The sequence below is a fragment of the Lepidochelys kempii genome, chromosome 3 (genome assembly GCF_965140285.1).
Source record: "Lepidochelys kempii isolate rLepKem1 chromosome 3, rLepKem1.hap1, whole genome shotgun sequence".
Classification (NCBI taxonomy): Eukaryota; Metazoa; Chordata; order Testudines; family Cheloniidae; genus Lepidochelys; species Lepidochelys kempii.
The window spans coordinates 16,300,761-16,320,431 of record NC_136382.1 but is presented as its reverse complement, the minus strand read 5'-3'; the positions used below and the strand labels follow the sequence as shown (position 1 = coordinate 16,320,431).

General features: G+C 41.9%; 1 protein-coding gene across 3 annotated transcripts in view; it reads left to right on the top strand.

Annotated features, from left to right (window-relative positions):
* The window catches only part of RCAN2 (regulator of calcineurin 2), a 170,500-nt gene that overhangs the window by 126,782 nt on the left and 24,047 nt on the right, over positions 1-19,671 (top strand). For all 3 annotated transcript variants that reach the window (XM_073335794.2, XM_073335793.2, XM_073335792.2), the window contains one exon: positions 1,469-1,640. In XM_073335794.2, coding sequence (XP_073191895.1) covers positions 1,469-1,640 — 172 coding nt within the window. The remainder of the gene's footprint in view (positions 1-1,468; positions 1,641-19,671) is intronic.

Genomic DNA, 19,671 nt, shown 5'->3' with positions numbered 1-19,671 from the left:
GTAAACCTGAAGTTCCCTGCCGGGTTCTGAAACCTGCTAACAGGATGGGCCCAGAGGAGAACACCCTCCATTCTATTACAGTACCTCCAGGGGGAGAAGATTTCTGGTTGAACAAAGCTGTGTAATCTAGCAGCCAAAGGCATAAAGAGATTTGTCTTCCACTCACTTGAACTAGATGAATTCAGACAAGAAATAAGATACAGATTTTTTTCTTTACAGTGAGGATAATTAGCCATTGGAACACTTTGCCTAGGAACATAGTGGATTCTTCATTACTTGAAGCCTTTCAATCATGATTAGATGTCTTTCTAAAAGATAAACTCTGGCTTAACCCAAAGTTATGGGTTTGATGCAGGAATTATTGGGTTAAATTCTATGGCCTGTGTGATGCAAAAAGTCAGACTAGATCAGAGGTGGTCAAACTACGGCCCGCGGACCACGTCCGGGCCGGCCCTTGAGCTCCCTGGTGGGGGAGGCTAGCCCCTACCCCCTCCCCTGCTGCCACACCACTGTGCGGGCAGCGCTCTGGGTAGTGGGGCTGCGCGCTCCTGCAGGGCAGCGCAGCAGCGTGTTTGGCACCAGCCGGGTGGGAGGCTGCCAGACATGCTGCTTTGAGCGGCATGGTAAGGGAGCGGGGTGGCGGGGGTGGATAAGGGTCAGGGAGTTCCGGGGGGCAGTCAGGGGACAGGGAGCAGGGTGGGGTTGGATAGGCGTGGGAGTCCCTGGGGGCCGGTTAGGGGCAGGAGTGTGGATAGGGGTTGGGGCAGTCAGTGAGCGGGGGGGTTGAATGGGGGTGGGGTCCTGGAGGTCAGTTGGGGCGGGGGGCCCGGAAGGGGACAGTCAGGGGACAAGGAGCAGGGCGAGATTGGATGCGTTGGGGAGTTCTGAGGGGGGGCAGTCAGGGGGCGGGAAGTGGGTGGGGATGGATAGGAGGCGGGCGCCAGACTGTTTGGGGAAGCACAGCCTTCCCTACCGGCCCTCAATACAGTTTTGCAACCCCAGTGTGGCCCTTGGGCCAAAAAATTTGCCCACCCCTGGACTGGATGGTCACAGTAGTTCCTTTCTGGGCTTAAAATCTATTCAGGAACAGCTCTGCGGGTTGAAGCCCTGCATTTATCTGCAGAGTAGGAACATTATGGACAGAGGCACTCCAGACTTGCTCATGCAGCCACACCCAGTGTACCTGCCTTGGAGGAACCATCTCTAGCAGGGATGAGATGATGATTCTGTTTCCAGGCCCATGCAGTCCTTGGCCTCTCTGCCAAGACTGCCAACAAGAGTGCTGGTTGTGGCAGTGGCCTTTGTGATTTGACAACTGTGCACAGGAAAGTTGACTGAGACTCACGAACTCATTTCACAGATGCTACCGAACAGCAGTATCTGCTCTTTGAAGTTTGTGACTGTCTAATCTTTGTTCCATTTGCCTGCCCTACACTAAAATAATCTGTGTTTCTAATACATTTGAAAGGTTCAGACCTCCGAGACAGACGGGGACAAGCTTCATTTGGCTCCACCACAGCCTGCAAAACAGTTTCTCATCTCGCCTCCAGCCTCCCCTCCTGTAGGGTGGCAGCCAATAGATGATGCAACACCCGTCATCAACTACGACCTCCTTTATGCAGTTTCTAAACTAGGACCAGGTAAGCTTTGCGGCCCTCCTGTATGGGAATGGGTCAGCTTAAGCAGATTGGAAACAGAGTGAAGATAAATAACTAAGAATGCAATTCACCTCTGTGCAGAGAGCACCGCAAGGCTTATATACTGCTTAAATTCAAGGGTCCACGTAGGGTTCAAGTAATGCGTAGGCCTGGCACCAGCTTTCTGCTTGGGATGGATTTTACCTATGTGCATAATTATTATTTCTTAACTTGAGTTAGTGCTTGGTGCTGTACAAGACACAGAGATATGGGTCCTGCTCCTAGGAGTTTACTCTAAAATTCAGACTGGCATCAGAGGAGAATGCACTGACAGACCCAGAGGATGATCACACCGAATGTTTCCATTGCACTGGTTTACTTTTAATCTAGGTAGGAGAGTTGGGGTTGTAGAAGGGCAGGAATAAATGCTGTTGAGCGAGTTCTAAGAGTTCCTCACAACAAATACAATCGGGCCCAGTCCTGCAAGATGATGTATGCCTTCTGGGAGGTCCGAGCTCAGTGAGGACCCCAGGGACTAGCCCCAACCAGGATCAGGTCCATTTTGAGATAGCAAAACACATCAGAATTCTGAGTGTGACTCTGTGTGGATTGTTCGTTAAGAGAATTAACCAATGATCAGTTACAGTGGGGAGACTAGCTTCTTCGCACTTATTTCTACTAGGTAAGTGGAGTCAGTTGTGGCCCCCAGGGAAGTGGAAGGCAGATTGACGATCTATAACCTGGTATAATGCAGGCAGGTCACCCCACTTCATGGTTAGGTTTAGAGCTGGTTGGGAATTTTTTCACACATTTTTCATTGGAAAATATCTGGTTTTCTATAAGCTGTTCATGGAGAGAGTCAGTTCAGACTAATTTCTCATTTTGGGGCGGGAATCAAAATTGTCAAAACGGCCCATTTCCACATTTTAGAAATGAAAAAGTTCTGTTTTTTCAGGCCCAAATGACTTTTCGTTTAGAAATACAAGTTAATTGATGGTAAAACAATATATGAGAAAATATAAAAAAGTCTACATCAAAACCAAACATTTAAATCAAACCAATTGTACATTTTTTTTCCAGATTTTTGGTTCAGGAAAATTTTCAAGATTTAGATTTTTCATCCTCTTTGGGATGGGAAATTTTTAAAAAAACTTAAAAATTAGCACAGGACAGGAAAACCATTTCCTGCCCAGCTCTAATGTGGATGCCCCTTTACTGTTCTGGGAACAGCTACCACTTAAAGAAGCCCTGTCAGTGGGACTCCATTGAATCTGCCCTGCCAAACAGGAGTCCATGGGGGTACGGGGCTGTCTCTACCTTTTCCATCTCCCCCAAGGACCATGAGAATTGTGGGACTACCCCACATCTTTTACCAGTGGGGACCCATACACCTAGCCTCCCTTGATGGAACAAAGGAAAGAAATCTGCAGGAGGGGAATCTCCAAGACATTTCCTCCCTCTTAGTCCTCTCATATGCGTTTTTCCTGCACATGGGGATTATCAATCCATATATTACAGTCCATTATTCCCAGCATCAATGCTTTATGCTTCTAAACTGCTGAATAAAAGGAAAACAAAGAATCCTCCTTTCCCCTTGCTGCAGCGACATTATAAATGGAAACATGTAAATGAATCCTCTAGCTAGCTGGGTAATAAATCAATTCCTGTTCTGGAGCAGTGAAATGTGAAATATCACTCATTATTCTGCACTCTGGGACAGTGCTCCACGAAGGTCATATTCACTCTCATTTAAGGAGCCTGCAGGGAGCAATATGAAAAGTCATTGTCTGCTCTTCCCCCTCCCCGCCTGCTTTTCTATTTTTAGCACTCGTTAGGGAGATCAATTTTAGTTAACTGCAGAGGAGATCTTAAAACAGTACTGCAGTCCTCAGTTGTGCTCTTGCTATATTTAGTATTTCATTTTAAAAAACCACACAATCCTCTGCAGCCCATCTCCTTTGAAACATGCTGTGTTGCCATTGCTAGCATCTTATGCTCATTGTATCCAACAGGTCTCAATCCTTTTTAAAAATCTTAATCGTGGTTTATTTATTCCCCAAAGGAAGGAGTATTTAACAGTGTGGTTTTAAATAGCTAACAATGTAAGGGCATGGATCCCACAACCCTTCCTCACCTAAGTATTCTGATTGGGTGCCATTCACACCTGTGTAGAAATTCAGGACAAAGCCCATGCTCCACTTAAGTCGCACTTACAGTTTCATGCTAAGTGTGAAAGTATGAAAGCTTACATGGGAGCTGTCAAGGTTCCTCCCCCACTCTGAACGCTAGGGTACAGATGTGGGGACCTGCATGAAAACCTCCTAAGCTTATCTTTACCAGCTTAGGTCAAAACTTCCCCAAGGTACAAAATATTCCACCCTTTATCCTTGGATTGGCCGCTACCACCACCAAACAAATACTGGTTACTGGGGAAGAGCTGTTTGGAAACGTCTTTCCCCCCAAATACTTCCCAAAACCTTGCACTCCACTTCCTAGACAAGGTTTGGTAAAAAGCCTCACCAATTTGCCTAGGTGACTACAAGCCCAGACCCTTGGATCTTAAGAACAATGAACAATCCTCCCAACACTTGCACCCTCCCTTTCCTGGGAAATGTTGAATAAAAAGCCTCACCAATTTGCATAGGTGACCATAGACCCAAACCCTTGGATCTGAGAACAATGAAAAAGCATTCAGTTTTCTTACAAGAAGACTTTTAATAGAAATAGGAGTAAATAGAAGTAAAGAAATCCCCTCTGTAAAATCAGGATGGTAGATACCTTACAGGGTAATTAGATTCAAAACATAGAGAACCCCTCTAGGCAAAACCTTAAGTTACAAAAAAGATACACAGACAGAAATAGTTATTCTATTCAGCACAATTCTTTTCTCAGCCATTTAAAGAAATCATAATCTAACACGTAGCTAGCTAGATTACTTACTAAAAGTTCTAAGACTCCATTCCTGGTCTATCCCTGACAAAAGCAGCATATAGACAGACAGAGACCCTTTGTTTCTCTCCCTCCTCCCAGCTTTTGAAAGTATCTTGTCTCCTCGTTGGTCATTTTGGTCAGGTGCCAGGGAGGTTACCTTTAGCTTCTTAACCCTTTACAGGTGAGAGGAGTTTTCCTCTGGCCAGGAGGGATTTTAAAGGGGTTTACCCTTCCCTTTATATTTAGGACAGGAGCTTGGTAGAATTTGATTTTTATTTTTATATTTTTGTAGTATAATGTTGACCGATAACATCCATGTTTCTTTTAAAGCATTTTTTAGATTTTTCTCTATTTAAATTTTCACAGTTTACAAGAAATTACGGAGAGTTCGGACAATTATTTAATGACATATGCTGAGATTCAAAAAGCTAAAGCTTTACAAACTATTAAAACACAAATTGTCGACATCGCAGGTCAAAATATACCAAGTAAATGTCCTTAAACCAACAAATCAGACCTATTTTTACTTTCATTCACTAATCATTTGTAACCAGCCGAATTCAAAAGTCTACATCACTGGATTTTGACTCCTAAGTTCTCAAGCAGCATTTTGCTTGCTTTGCCAATTGTAAATTTTGATTATCGCTGGAAATATTTGCCATCAGTTTGTGTGTGCCTAGTGAAATCAATGTTTATGGACATTTACAGATAAAAATCTAATCCTTCCAAGCCTAGATTTCAATGGTGCATAGCGCTTGTGCTGGCCCTCTGTACAGGGGGGGAGTTTCACCCACTGATTTCACTGTTAGTCAAGTCCCAACACTGGACCTAGACAATTTTTAATCCAAATAAAGTGAATAAGCTGCAGAATATCAGTAGTAATTATAGGTATTTAAGGGCAAATTCAGCCCCTGCCTTCACAGAAGCTCCCTTGCAGCAGAACCAGTGAAGTTCCTCTGTGCAATGGGAGGGGCTGGATTCAAGGGGCCACATATGGGATGTTCCCCAACTTTGTGGAAGCTCCATAACTTTGTGGAAGGGGGTAGAGGTGAATCCAAGGATCTGCTACTGTGTGGATCCTCCTATCTTCTTTCCCCTGCCCAGGGATGGAGACAGCTAGGATTGCAGATGAACTGGATTTAGGCCTTAGAACATAAAGGGTTTAAGCAAGGCCCCCTGCAGTGGGGTGAATTTCATCCTTAGCTAGTACCTTCCAACTGGAGATCTCTGAGCGCTTTACAACCTTTAATTAGTTCACCCTCACACACCCTGGAATGATAGGTGAGCAGTATCCCTGTATTACAAATGTCAAGACTGAGCTGCAGTCACTTGAGTAAAGCCATGCAGTAAACCAGTGACAGAGCCAGGAACAGAACCCAGGAATCCTGATTCCCTGTCCCCTCTAACCACTAGACCACAATCCCTCCTATCTGAATGACACTCCCATGTCTGTAACATGTATCTGTATACCAACACCAGTGAAAAACAGACTTTGCTGTAGTTAAAAGTGCCAGAGAAAATATGAAATCCCTGCCCTGAAGTATTATAAAAGGAATGCATTATAACTTGAACACAGTCATTAACATGGGGGTCTGTTTCCTCCATTGGATGCACATGCATATTCCCCACTAATGCCACATTCACTTGGGGTGAAAGTTATCCCTGTGCAAAAGGTCAGCACAAAGGCCTATGTGCTCACTTAAGTCCTACTTCACCCCTGTTTTGAGGATGTGAGTGGGGCCCATAAGGAGTCACCTTAGGAGTAAAAGCTGCTGGCATTAAAAACTATGTCAAAACTCCTATTGCCATCAGTGGTATACCATCAGCACTTTAGATTAGAAGGCTATTGTTTGCCTGGTTTTTTGTGGGTTTTTTAAAATGCTGACACTGTTTGAAGGAAAAAAAATTCCTGTGTGTAACGTGGCTGTCCATGAAAATCTCTACATTTGGTCTGACCCTCTTTGAGCTGTCTATATTTGGGGCTTTCCTACTCCTGTTTAAACACTGTATCACAAAGGGGAAAGCATCACATTTCTGTGGAGTATTGCTGTTGCCCGGCATGTTTATTGATTTAGTCTTCGTTTAGTCCAGTCTTACGAGATTGTCAATGTATGAACCCAGGTACAAACACTATATAGCCACCCCAGCAATGATCATAACAAAGGGAAGATTTACCCACCAAAAAGAAGTGATGATTCGAAAGAATAAGTTGACTTTTGCTAGGCTGATGTAATCCCAGTGACCTGCCACGTGTAACTGGGGTGCCCCAGGATATATTGTGCCACTGAGTCACAATTTCTTCCATGGTTCCTCCAACCACTATTCTGCTACGGTTGAAAATACATAATCTAGCCCTGAGTAAGGGCTGCAGGATCGGGCCCTAAAACCGATGCATGTTTAATATCATTCACATTATAGATAAACAAACCTATTTTTAACTCTTGAATGAAACTGCAGTTATGATTTTTAAGAAAGTAAAAAATGACTGATTTAATAAACATGAAAAGAACTAGAAATGCCAGTGCCTTTCAAACCACAAAACAGTGCAGGAAACTCAGGAGGCATCAGTGGAAAAATTCTGAGCAATGGGCAACTGTGAGCAGAATTCTGCAAGAGTAAATGTTAGCAGGATTTAGTCTCTCAGCCCCTATGCTTCCCGCTAACTGGACAACTTTAGCCCACAGTTTCCAACCTTCTGGGCTGGTCTTCAAGTCCTCCTCTAGTCTCCACATCATTTAAACTATCTGATGGCAAGTTTAATACCTCTCCCTTGTGCACCTTCAAAGCTCTTATTAGAACAATTTCCCCTCCCCTAAACCCTAAAACAAAAATCTTTCCTGGTAAGTCAGAAGAAGGCTTTGTAGGAAATCCCTGGAAATAGGAGATTGAGGGTCATGCCATGGCACTGGAAGAGAAGATCCGTCGGCACCGCTCAATGCAACATGGCGTGGCATTCTTCTAGTACACACTGCAGCCTGGTGATTGTGAGGACCAGATTCACCGTCAATTTAAATACTGCGAGAAGATCCTGAATAATCGGCTGATTATATCCATATTATCCTGGATTATGTAGGCCATGATTACCTACAAAAATAAAGATCTCAGCTCTTCAGCTGAGGTAAATCTGCACGGCTACACTGACTTCGGTAGTGCCAGGCTGGTTTACCGTGACTGAGGATCCAGCTTGTTGCCTTTGAAAGGGAACGCCTTTTGATGCACCTTGAGAAAGGAAGTTGTGGTTTATGTTGGATTCTTACGTATGTTTCAAACGACTATGACTTCACAATAGGCCCCAATGGTGGTGACTAATTTCAGGACAAATCAATAGCCCTGTGGCTAAAATATGTTTTTGGTCATCTACCGTCTTCACTTGAGGATAATGGATACACTGGATTCCTGCCACACCTAAACCATCTGCTGAGACGGGAATCTGACAGCAGAAACAACATTTGTGTACATCTAAATATATCCACAGATCTTTTTTAAAAGGCAAATGGTAATTCTAGTTGGTCAACTGATATCACCGGCATGTTTCAGAAATGGTATCTTACGTGGAGAAAGAGACGTGGTATCTATAACGACAACAAGAAGAGCTACTAGAGTTACTGGTGCAGGAAGTAAAACCAGATATTCTAGGGATAAAAGAAACAGGGTGGAATAGTCGTCATGACTGGACTACAGCTATTGAGGGGTATGTGCTGTTTAGGCAAGACAGAAATAAAGGTAAAGGTGGTGGAGTAGCGTTGTATCTCAATGATGAGGTAGAATGTAAAGAAATAAGAAGCGATGGAATGGATAAGACAGAGTCCGTCTGGGAAAAAAATCACATTTGGGAAGAAAACTACTAGACCTCCCTTGTGATAGTGCTTGGGGTGTGCTATAGACCGCCGGGATCTAATTTGGATATGAATAGAGCCCTCTTTAATGTTTTTAATGAAGTAAATACTAATGGAAACTGTGTGATCATGGGAGACTTTAACTTCCCAGATATAGACTGGAGGAAGAGTGCTAGTAATAATAATAGGGCTCAGATTTTCCTAGATGCGATAGCTGATGGATTCCTTCAGCAAGTAGTTGCTGAACTGACTAGAGAGGATGCCATTTTAGATTTGGTTTTGGTGAGTAGTGAGGACCTCATAGAAGAAGTGGTTGTAGGGGACAATCTTGGTTCAAGTGATCATGAGCTAATTCAGGTCAAACTGACCGGAAGGATTAACAAAAATAAATCTGCAACTAGGGTTTTTGATTTCAAAAGGGCTGACTTTCAAAAATTAAGGAAATTAGTTAGGGAAGTGGATTGGACTGAAGAATTTATGGCTCTAGAGGCAGAGGATGCCTGGGATTACTTTAAGTTAAAGCTGCAGAAGCTATCGGAAGCCTGCATCCCAAGAAAGGGGAAAAAATTCATAGGCAGGAGTTGTAGACCAAGCTGAATGAGCAAGCATCTCAGAGAGGTGATTAAGAAAAAGCAGAAAGCATATAGGGAGTGGAAGATGGGAGCGATCAGCAAGGAAAGCTACCTTATTGAGGTCAGAACATGTAGGGATAAAGTGAGACAGGCTAAAAGTCAAGTAGGGTTGGACCTTGCAAAGGGAATTAAAACCAATAGTAAAAGGTTCTATAGCCATATAAATACGAAGAAAACAAAGAGAGAAGAAGTGGGACCGCTAAACACTGACGATGGAGTGGAGGTTAAGGATAATCTAGGCATGGCCCAATATCTAAACATATACTTTGCCTCAGTCTTTAATAAGGCTAATGAGGATCTTAGGGATAATGGTAGCATGACAAATGGAAATGAGGATATGGAGGTAGATATTACCATATCTGAGGTAGAAGCGAAACTCAAACAGCTTAATGGGACTAAATCAGGGGGGCCAGATAATCTTCATCCAAGAATATTAAAGGAATTGGCACATGAAATTGCAAGCCCATTAGCAAGAATTTTTAATGAATCTGTAAACTCAGGGGTTGTACCGTATGATAGGAGAATTGCTAACATAGTTCCTATCTTTAAGAAAGGGAAAAAAAGTGATCCGGGTAACTACAGGCTTGTTAGTTTGACATCTGTAGTATGCAAGGTCTTGGAAAAAATTTTGAAGGAAAAAGTAGTTAAGGCCATTGAGGTCAATGGTAAATGGGACAAAATACAACATGGTTTTACAAAAGGCAGATCGTGCCAAACCAACCTGTTCTCTTTCTTTGATAAAGTAACAGATTTTTTAGACAAAGGAAACGCAGTGGATCTAATTTACCTGGATTTCAGGAAGGCGTTTGATACAGTGCCACATGGGGAATTATTAGTTAAACTGGAAAAGATGGGGATCAATATGAAAATCGAAAGGTGGATAAGGAATTGGTTAAAAGGGAGACTACAGCGGGTCCTACTGAAAGGTGAACTGTCAGGCTGGAGGGAGGTTACCAGTGGAGTTCCTCAGGGATCGGTTTTGGGACCAATCTTATTTAATCTTTGTTACTGACCTCAGCACAAAAAGTGGGAGTGTGCTAATAAAATTTGCAGATGATACAATGCTGGGAGGTGTTGCCAATTTAGAGAGAGACCAGGATATCATACAGGAAGATCTGGATGACCTTGTAAACTGGAGTAATAGTAATAGGATGAAATTTAATAGTGAGAAGTGTAAGGTCATGCATTTAGGGATTAATAACAAGAATTTTAGTTATAAGCTGGGGCTGCATCAATTAGAAGTAATGGAGGAGGAGAAGGACCTTGGAATAGTGGTTGATCACAGGATGACTATGAGCCACTAATGTGATATGGCCGTGAAAAAAGCTAATGCGGTCTTGGGATGCATCAGGAGAGGTATTTCCAGTAGAGATAAGGAGGTTCTGGTCTCCCATGTTTAAGAAGGATGAATTCAAACTGGAACAGGTACAGAGAAGGGCTACTAGGATGATCTGAGGAATGGAAAACCTGTCTTATGAAAGGATACTCAAGGAACTTAGCTTGTTTAGCCTAACCAAAAGAAGGTTGAGGAGAGATATGATTGCTCTCTATAAATACATCAGAGGGATGAATACCAGAGAGGGAGAGAAATTATTTAAGCTCAGTACCAGTGTGGACACAAGAGCAAACTGGTCTTTGGGAAGTTTAGACTTGAAATTAGATGACGGTTTCTAACCATCAGAGGAGTAAAGTTCCAGAACAGCCTTCCAAGGGAAGCAGTGGGAGCAAAAGACCTATCTGGCTTTAAGATTAAACTCGATAAGTTTATGGAGGAGATGGTATGATGGGATAATATGATTTTGGCAATTAACTGATCTTTAACTATTCATGGTAAATAGGCCCAATGGCCTGTGATGGGGATGTTAGATGGGGTAGGATCTGAGTTACTGCAGAGAATTCTTTCCTGGGTATCTGGCTGGTGAATCTTGCCCATATGCTCAGGGTTCGGCTGATTGCCATATTTGGGGTCGGGAAGGAATTTTCCTCCAGGGCAGATTAGAAGAGGCCCTGGAGGTTTTTCACCTTCCTCTGTAGCATGGGGCATGGGTCACTTGCTGGAGGATTCTCTGCTCCTTGAAGTCTTTAAACCATGATTTGAGGACTTCAATAGCTCAGACATAGGTGAGAGGTTTATCTCAGGAGTGGGTGGGTGAGATTCTGTGGCCTGCATTGTGCAGGAGGTCAGACTAGATGATCATAATGGTCCTTTCTAACCTTAATATCTATGAATGTATGAAAAAAAAAAAACAAGAGGGTCCAAAGCCATGATAAGAAGCTGAGTGGTTCAGATTGCCTCTTGCAGCAGTGTAAATCAGGACTGCTCCACAGAAGTCCAGACTGTGTAAGAGCAGTGTTGGTGAGATGGATTCAGAACAGTGTTCTTACAGACAGCTCTTCATGTCTTCACTTGCTGTCGTGGCAGGAAATGAGACTTCGTCACAGGGTGAGCTGGCCCTTTAAGGGCCTGTTGATGGTGCAGCTGGAAGTGAGCCTGCCAGCCCGGGTAGACAGACTTGTGCTATCAGAGCTTGAGCTAGCATGCTAAAAATAGTAGTGTGGACACTGTGGCTCCAGCAGAGCCTCTGGCTGGCCACCAGTGCTCAGAATCACCCAGCGCGCTAGGTTTGAGCTTGGGTGGCTAGCTGAAGTCTCTGCCAGAGCTGCAGTGCTCCCACTGCTATGTTTAGCATGCGAGCTCAAGTTGCACAGTGCAAGTCCATCTACCCAAGCTGAGAAGCTTGCGCCCAGCTGCAGTGTAGACAGACCCTAAGAGGGCTGGGACTCAGCCTCACCTGTGCCAGGTGTAGCCCGTCTCCTCGGATGAAGGGCATAAATCCATTGGTGACATCATGGGAGCATGTTGCTCAGAAGCAGGCCTGCTGGGAGATATAAAGGATTGCCTGAGGCCAGTGAGGTACAGTTCAGAGACATTCAGAGGAGCCAGGGGGTCTGCTCTGTGCAGCACGGCTCTTCTTAGCTCCCAGGCTTTCACTCTTCAGACCTGTTGTATTGGTGCTTGCACAGAACGACCCAAAGGTGGCTGCATTTCAGTGAGGGGTGAAGTGGTTCCTGCATATATAGGGACAGATCCTGCTGTTAAGATGCAGGCCTAGGCTGGAAGTGGTGCAGGTAGCCCTGCTCTGAGAGGCATTGTGCCTGCTTCACTGTCCATTAGAGGGATGCTTCCTGCTCTGGAAGTGTCTAGCTCTGCTGGCCAACGTGGGTGGTGGAGGCTGTGGCCTGTCTCTTTGGCACGAGCAGGGAGCAATTCCTGCCTCTCACCTGTGGATGCTCTGGTGTTGGAGGTGCAGTACGGGATTAGCTCCATATGCCTCTTCTCCTACCTTCTGCCCCCACGCACAGGCCAGACCCAACCTGACCTGTACAGTTTGTAAAGGCTGTAAATGTAAGATGTTCTTATGATACTAATGACACATTTAACATGGAGCAGACTGCTCTGGACCTATTAACATTTGATTATGATTCAGAACAGAGGACAAGGGAGCTGCAAAATACCACTACTCTGCCTTGAGAACTAATTAATCAACTACATATATTACATCCATTGCCAGACAATAAAAGCTTCATAGTTCAAGAGGAGCCCATCCATGAAAGGCCATGATACTGCCTCATAAAGCAATATAAAACCATGTGCTATTAATTTTTTATGATTTTTTTTAAATTCTCAAACATTACCAGACTGTTCCTGTGCTGCTATTGCTGTGTGTTCAATTATCAAAGGTCACCCATCCTTTCATGTTAATGTTGCTGAAGCAAATGGTCCCTATTCCCATCTAAGTAGTTAGGTTCATTGTGTAACGATTTATTAGGTTCATTGAGATTTAAGTCCCCTCATGCTGTTTTTCTTTTTTGCCAACTAAATACAGTAGAGGAAAATGTAAGGTATTTCTAGAGGGCTAGGAGTTCATTAGAAGCATTTTCTGGTGTTTTAAGGGGACACCACAACTTAATTATTTTGTGCATCCTTCCCCCGAGGCAGATTAGAGCTAACAGAATTTATTTGGCGAATTGGGATATTTTGCTGGATAAGATGGCATGTATTTCCCTAATTCATTCTTTTTAGAAAACTTGCTAGATAATCTATTAATGTAGATAAATGATTGCACAATTTGCAAATCACCTAACACAAGGAAATAAAGAATAAGAGGAGGGCGCCAAGGACATTTAAGGGGAGAAGGACCAACCAAAGGAGATGCTGAAGGAATCACCCAAGAGGCAGGAGGAAGATATGGACAGGGCACAGTCATGGAAGTCAGAGCAAGACACGATATTTAAAAGGAAGTTATGATCGACAGTGTCACAAGCAACTGAAGTCCAAGGGGATGAAGATGGAGGAAAGACCCTGAGATTGACCAGGAAAAGACTGTTGGACACCTCGGTGATTATGGTTCAGTGGAGTGGAGAAGGCAGATCCTGACTGGCGAGGATCCTGAGTGCAGCTGGAGGAAAAGAACTTGAGGTAGCTTTTGTGAACAGCACGTTCAGGGAGTTTGAGAGTGAAAGGAAGAGAAGAAATAGGGCAGTGATCGAAGAGGAAGGTGGAGTTAAGGATTGGCTTTCTCAGGGTGGTAGTGATCAGAGCATGCTTGAATTGTGAGGGGAAGGAGACAGAGGAAAGGTTGAGGAGAAAAGAAAGGGAGGTTGAGGATGGGGATTAGGAGGCAGGAGAGAATGAGATCAATAGGGCAAAAAGACGGGTTTCAGGAGGAATGTGGATAGGAAACCTGGATATCAGTGATGGGGTGAGGGAGACAGCGATGGGGAGTGGGGAGGTTGTAGCATACCTTGTCTGTCTGTACTTAAAAGAGGCCAGCAAGATCCTGTGCAGGGAGGGAGAAGGGTTTATCTAGGGAGTCAAATGTTACAGGTAAATGACCGCTTTAATGTGGGCACCTGATACAATGACACTGTCTCACTGCACAACTGTTTAACAAACACCAGAGCTGTGCAAATAACTGATTTTTTGGTTCCCTGACCATACTGAAAAATTGGGAAGGGGGACTATTTTGGGTCATACAAAACGTTTCATTCAATCCAAAATGAAACATTTAATGAAAAGTTGTTTCAAATTGAAAAATCAAAACATTTTTTGTTAGGGCTGTCAATTAATCGCAGTTAACTCACACGATTAACTCAAAAAAATTAATCGTGATTAATTGCAGTTTTAATTGCACTGTTAAACAATAGAATACTAATTGAAATTTATTAAATATTTTGGATGTTTTTCTACATTTTCAAATATATTATATTCTGTGTTGTAATTGAAATCAAATTGTATATTTTTATTACAAATATTTGCACTGTAAAAATGATAAACTAAAGAAATGGTATTTTTCAATTCACCTCATACAAGTACTGTACTGCAACCTTTGTCGTGAAAGCACAACTTACAAATGTAGATTTTTTTTGTTACATGACTGCACTCAAAAACAAAACAATGTAAAACTTCAGAGCTTACAAGTCTACTCAGTCCTACTTCTTGTTCAGCCAATCGCTAAGACAAACAAGTTTGTTTACATTTACAGAAGACAATGCTGCCCTCCTCTTATTTACAATGTCACCAGAAAGTGAGAACAGGCATTTGCATGGCACTTTTGTAGCAGGTATTGCAAGGTATTTATGTGCCAGATTTGCTAAACATTCGTATGCCCCTTCATGCTTCTGCCACCATTCCAGAGGACATGCTTCCATGCTGCTGATGCTCATTAAAAAAAATAAGTGTTAATTAAATTTCTGACTGAACACCTTGAGGGAGAATTGTATGTGCCCCGCTATTTTACCTGCATTCTGCCATATATTTCATGTTATAGCAGTCTCGGATGATGACCCAGCACATGTTCTTGATTTTAAGAACACTTTCACCAAAGATTTCACAAAACACAAAGAAGGTACCAGTGTGAGATTTCGAAAGATAGCTACAGCACTTGACCCAAGGTTTAAGAATCTGAAGTGCCTTCGAAAATCTGAGAGGGACGAGGTGTGGAGTTTGCTTTCAGAAGTCTTAAAAGAGCAATACTCCGATGCGGAAACCACAGAGTCTGAACCAGCAAAAAATGATGAAAATGAACACGCACTGCTTTGGATTGTTATTGAGCAGAACCCATCATCAGCATGGACGCATGTGCCCTGGAATGGCAGTTGAAGCATGAAGGGACACATGAATCTTTAGCGCATCTGGCTCGTAAATATTTTGCAACGCCAGCTACAACAGTGCCATGAGAACACCTGTTCTCACTTTTAGGTGACATTGTAAACAATAAACAGGCAGCATTATCTCCTGCAAATGTAAACAACTTTGTTTGTCTGAGCAATTGGGTGAACAAGAAGTAGGGTTGAATGGACTTGCAGGCTCTAAAATTTTACATAGTTTTATTTTTGAATGCAGGTTTCTTTGTACATAATTCTACGTTTGTAAATTCAACTTTCCTGATAAAGAGATTGCAGTACTTGTATGAGGTGAATTGAAAAATACTATTTCTTTTCTTTTTTTACAGTGCAAATAGTTGTAATCAAAAATAAATATAAAGTGAGCACTGTACACTTTGTATTCTGTGTTGTAATTGAAATCAATATATTTAAAAATGTAGGAAGCATCCAAAAATATTTAAATAAATGGTATTCTATTGTTTATCAGTGTGATTAATTGTGATAAATTTTTTTAATCGTGCGATTAATTAATTTATTTTAATTGCTTGACAGCCCTACTTTTTGTTTTTAAAATGTCAATATGAATTTTTTTAAATTTTGTGACTGAAACAATTCAGCTAAGTCGATCCAAATCACGAAATGTTTTGGTCGACCCAAATATACATTCTTTGGACAAAAAAATAGTTTTTGCAGAATTTTCCCCCACTCTAATAGATAAATCAGTTAAACTCATCTTTTCACAAAACAACATAAAATTCTATTCAGGAGGGAACATGCTGTGTGCTCTTACCTTTACTTTGGGTGCGTATGAAGTGTTTGTTAAAACTGACAGGTTTGGCTGGAAGAATTCGTAAGTAAATGAATGGCCCTTCCAAAACCACAGGATCTGCAAGCATAGAGGTCTCATTAACTCTTCTAGTGCTTAAGGCTGATTAGACTGGCCTGCCTCCTGTACTATATTTAAAGTATTTGGGCTAGTCTAATTCCTGCCTTCTAAAAATAACTAACTCAGATTAAAGTTGAAACAACAACTCTAATCCAGCCAGGGCTGGATTAAGACCTTTAGAGGCCCTAAGGACTGAAAAGATTATGGTGCTCCCCGATACGTAATTCAAAATAAAAACAATACTATACCGTAAAATAAAATTTTATTTTTCGAAATTACACAAAATTTACATGTATGCTGAAATTAAAATAGGCTCTTTTTAGATTTTCTGATTGCAAAATTCTGGATAAATTCATTGAAGCTGACTCGATGAAGTATGTCCACTTCCATTCAACAATAGGGAAAGTGAATCAAGTCTGTCTGGACACATTCTTGTTCTTGAAGGTTTTTTATTCTTTTCAGCTGAGAAAAAGAGCATTCTGCGGAGCAGTTAGTAATCATCAATGTTAGAAAAATACGTAGTGTGATCTCTACATTTGGAAATACACATTGTATTCTGTCTTTCAATATTTTGTCATGAAGATCAATGTGACTGAATTTCATTTTTCCTATTTCATTAAACGTTGTGCGCATATAACAGTGGAACTGCCATACTTCTCCACAGAGATTCATGTTCAAGTCAACAGGGTATGAGTCAACTAGCTTTTGGGAACCTTGTGAATATTTCCTCTTCATATGAGCTTCAAGTGTATCAATTAGAGCGTAGTAAGTAGATACGCGAAATTTGTCTCTAGGATTCAGTGCGGTTTCTGTTGCACTGCTATCATTTGCTTGTTTTTTCCTGATTCACTTGTGGGACTGGGCTTCTTTGTAGTTCGTATCAGGCAAGATATCTTTTGATATGTCTTCAAGTCTTTCAAAATCATTCCTCAAAGTGTGTAAGTTGTCTGCTAATGATTGACAGAGGTCTGCATATGTTTTCGAATCCAATTCTTTTTCTTGGGGAGCTTGACTTGTGTGGTAAAAGTGTTGTAAAATTTCATTCCACATGGTCAACATGAATACAAACTCCAGTTCTTGCATCTTGTTTTCAGTGTTTCTGCCTCTCGTATAGTTTCTCCCTTTTGTGATTGGTCTTCAGCTATACTTTCTAATGCATCCACAATCTTTGAGTAGGACTCCAGAATTGCACTTGTTGCCACTGCATGTGCCTCCCAGCGAGTATTAGAAAGAGATTTCAACACACGATCATTGCCCAAATATGTTTTAAGAACTGCCCATCGGTGTGTTGAGGCAGAGAAAAATGTATAAAGTAACTGGACTGTTGAGAAAAAACGTACTGCCACCGGACAACAATCAACAGCTCTGCGGCCAACAAGATTGAGAGAGTGCGCAGCACATGGTGCGAATATGGCATATTTGTTCTGTTCTAAAAGCTTCTTCTGCATTCCTTGATAACGCCCTGACATGTTGGCAGCATTGTCATAAAATTGACCTCGGCACTTCGAGAAATCTATTTTGCAAACTTGGCACGGATAATGCAGTACTTGATGTGCCATTTCTTCACCAGTGTGGCTTTTCAAATTGAGGAATGTTATAAATCGTTCAACTGGTTTTCCATCTGTGGGAGATGCATATCTTAGTACAATACTCAATTGATCAAACTGTGAAAGCTCAGGTGAAGAGATGACAGATAAACTGAAGTACCCAGCAGTAATGATTTCATCCACAATAGTTGAACAAACTTTGTCACTCATTAGACCATGACTGATTAAGAGAGCTTTAAACTAGGAATTTGGGGGAGATGGTTGGGAGATGTCCAGGTAATCTCCATGCCGGATTTTAGAATTGAGAGGAAAGAAAACGAAGTAAGAAAGGATACAGCCATGGGTAGGAGGAAGGGCAGTGTAGATACCAGTCTAATAGGTTATACTGGCTGTAGAATGACCATGCCTAATAGGGTACATAATGTGAGTGAGGCCAAACAGCAAAAATTAAGATGTTTGTACACTAATTTGAGGAGCCTAGGTAACAAAATGGAGGAACTAGAGCTACTCGTGCAGGAAGTAAAACCAGATATTATAGGGATAACAGAAACATGGTGGAATAGTAGTCATGACTGGACTACTCATATTAAGGGGTATGTGCTGTTTAGGAAAGTTCAAAATAAAGGTAAAGGTGGTGGAGTAACATTGTATATCAGTGATGAGGTAGAATGTAAAGAAATAAGAAGCAATGAAATGGATATGACTGAGTCCGTCTGGGCAAAAATTACATTGGGGAAGAAAACTATTAGAGCCTCGCCTGGGATAGTGCTTGGGGTGTGCTATAGACTGCTGGGATGTAATTTGGATATGGATAGAGCCCTTTTTAATGTTTTCAGTAAAGTAAATACTAATGGAAACTGTGTGATCATGGGAGACTTTAACTTCCCAGATATAGACTGGAGGAAGAGTGCTAGTAATAATAATAGGGCTCAGATTTTCCTAGATGTGATAGCTGATGGATTCCTTCAGCAAGTAGTTGCTGAACCGACTAGAGAGGATGCCATTTTAGATTTGGTTTTGGTGAGTAGTGAGGACCTCATAGAAGAAATGGTTGTAGGGGATAGTCTTGGCTCAAGTGATCATAAGCTAATTCAGTTCAAACTGACCGGAAGGATTAACAAAAATAAATCTGCAACTAGGGTTTTTGATTTCAAAAGGGCTGACTTTCAAAAATTAAGGAAATTAGTTAGGGAAGTGGATTGGACTGAAGAATTTATAGATCTAAAGATAGAGGAGGCCTGGGATTATTTTAAACCAAAGCTGCAGAAGCTATCGGAAGCCTGCATCCCAAGAAAGGGGAAAAAATTCATAGGCAGGAGTTGTAGACCAAGCTGAATGAGCAAGCATCTCAGAGAGGTGATTAAGAAAAAGCAGAAAGCATACAGGGAGTGGAAGAAGGGAGGGATCAGCAAGGAAAGCTACCTTATTGAGGTCAGAACATGTAGGGATAAAGTGAGACAGGCTAAAAGTCAAGTAGGGTTGGACCTTGCAAAGGGAATTAAAACCAATAGTAAAAGGTTCTATAGTCATATAAATACGAAGAAAACAAAGAAAGAAGAAGTGCGACCGCTAAACACTGAGGATGGAGTGGAGGTCAAGAATAATCTAGGCATGGCCCAATATCTAAACAAATACTTTGAAACTCAAACAGCTTAGTGGGACTAAATCGGGGGGCCCAGATAATCTTCATCCAAGAATATTAAAGGAATTGGCACATGAAATTGCAAGCCCATTAGCAAGAATTTTTAATGAATCTGTAAACTCAGGGGTTGTACCGTATGATTGGAGAATTGCTAACGTAGTTCCTATTTTTAAGAAAGGGAAAAAAAGTGATCAGGGTAATTATAGGCCTGTTAGTTTGACATCTGTAGAATGCAAGGTCTTAGAAAAAATTTTGAAGGAGAAGGTAGTTAAGGACATTGAAATCAATGGTAAATGGGACAAAATACAACATGGTTTTACAAAAGGTAGATCGTGCCAACCAACCTGATCTCCTTCTTTGAGAAAGTAACAGATTTTTTTAGACAAAGGAAA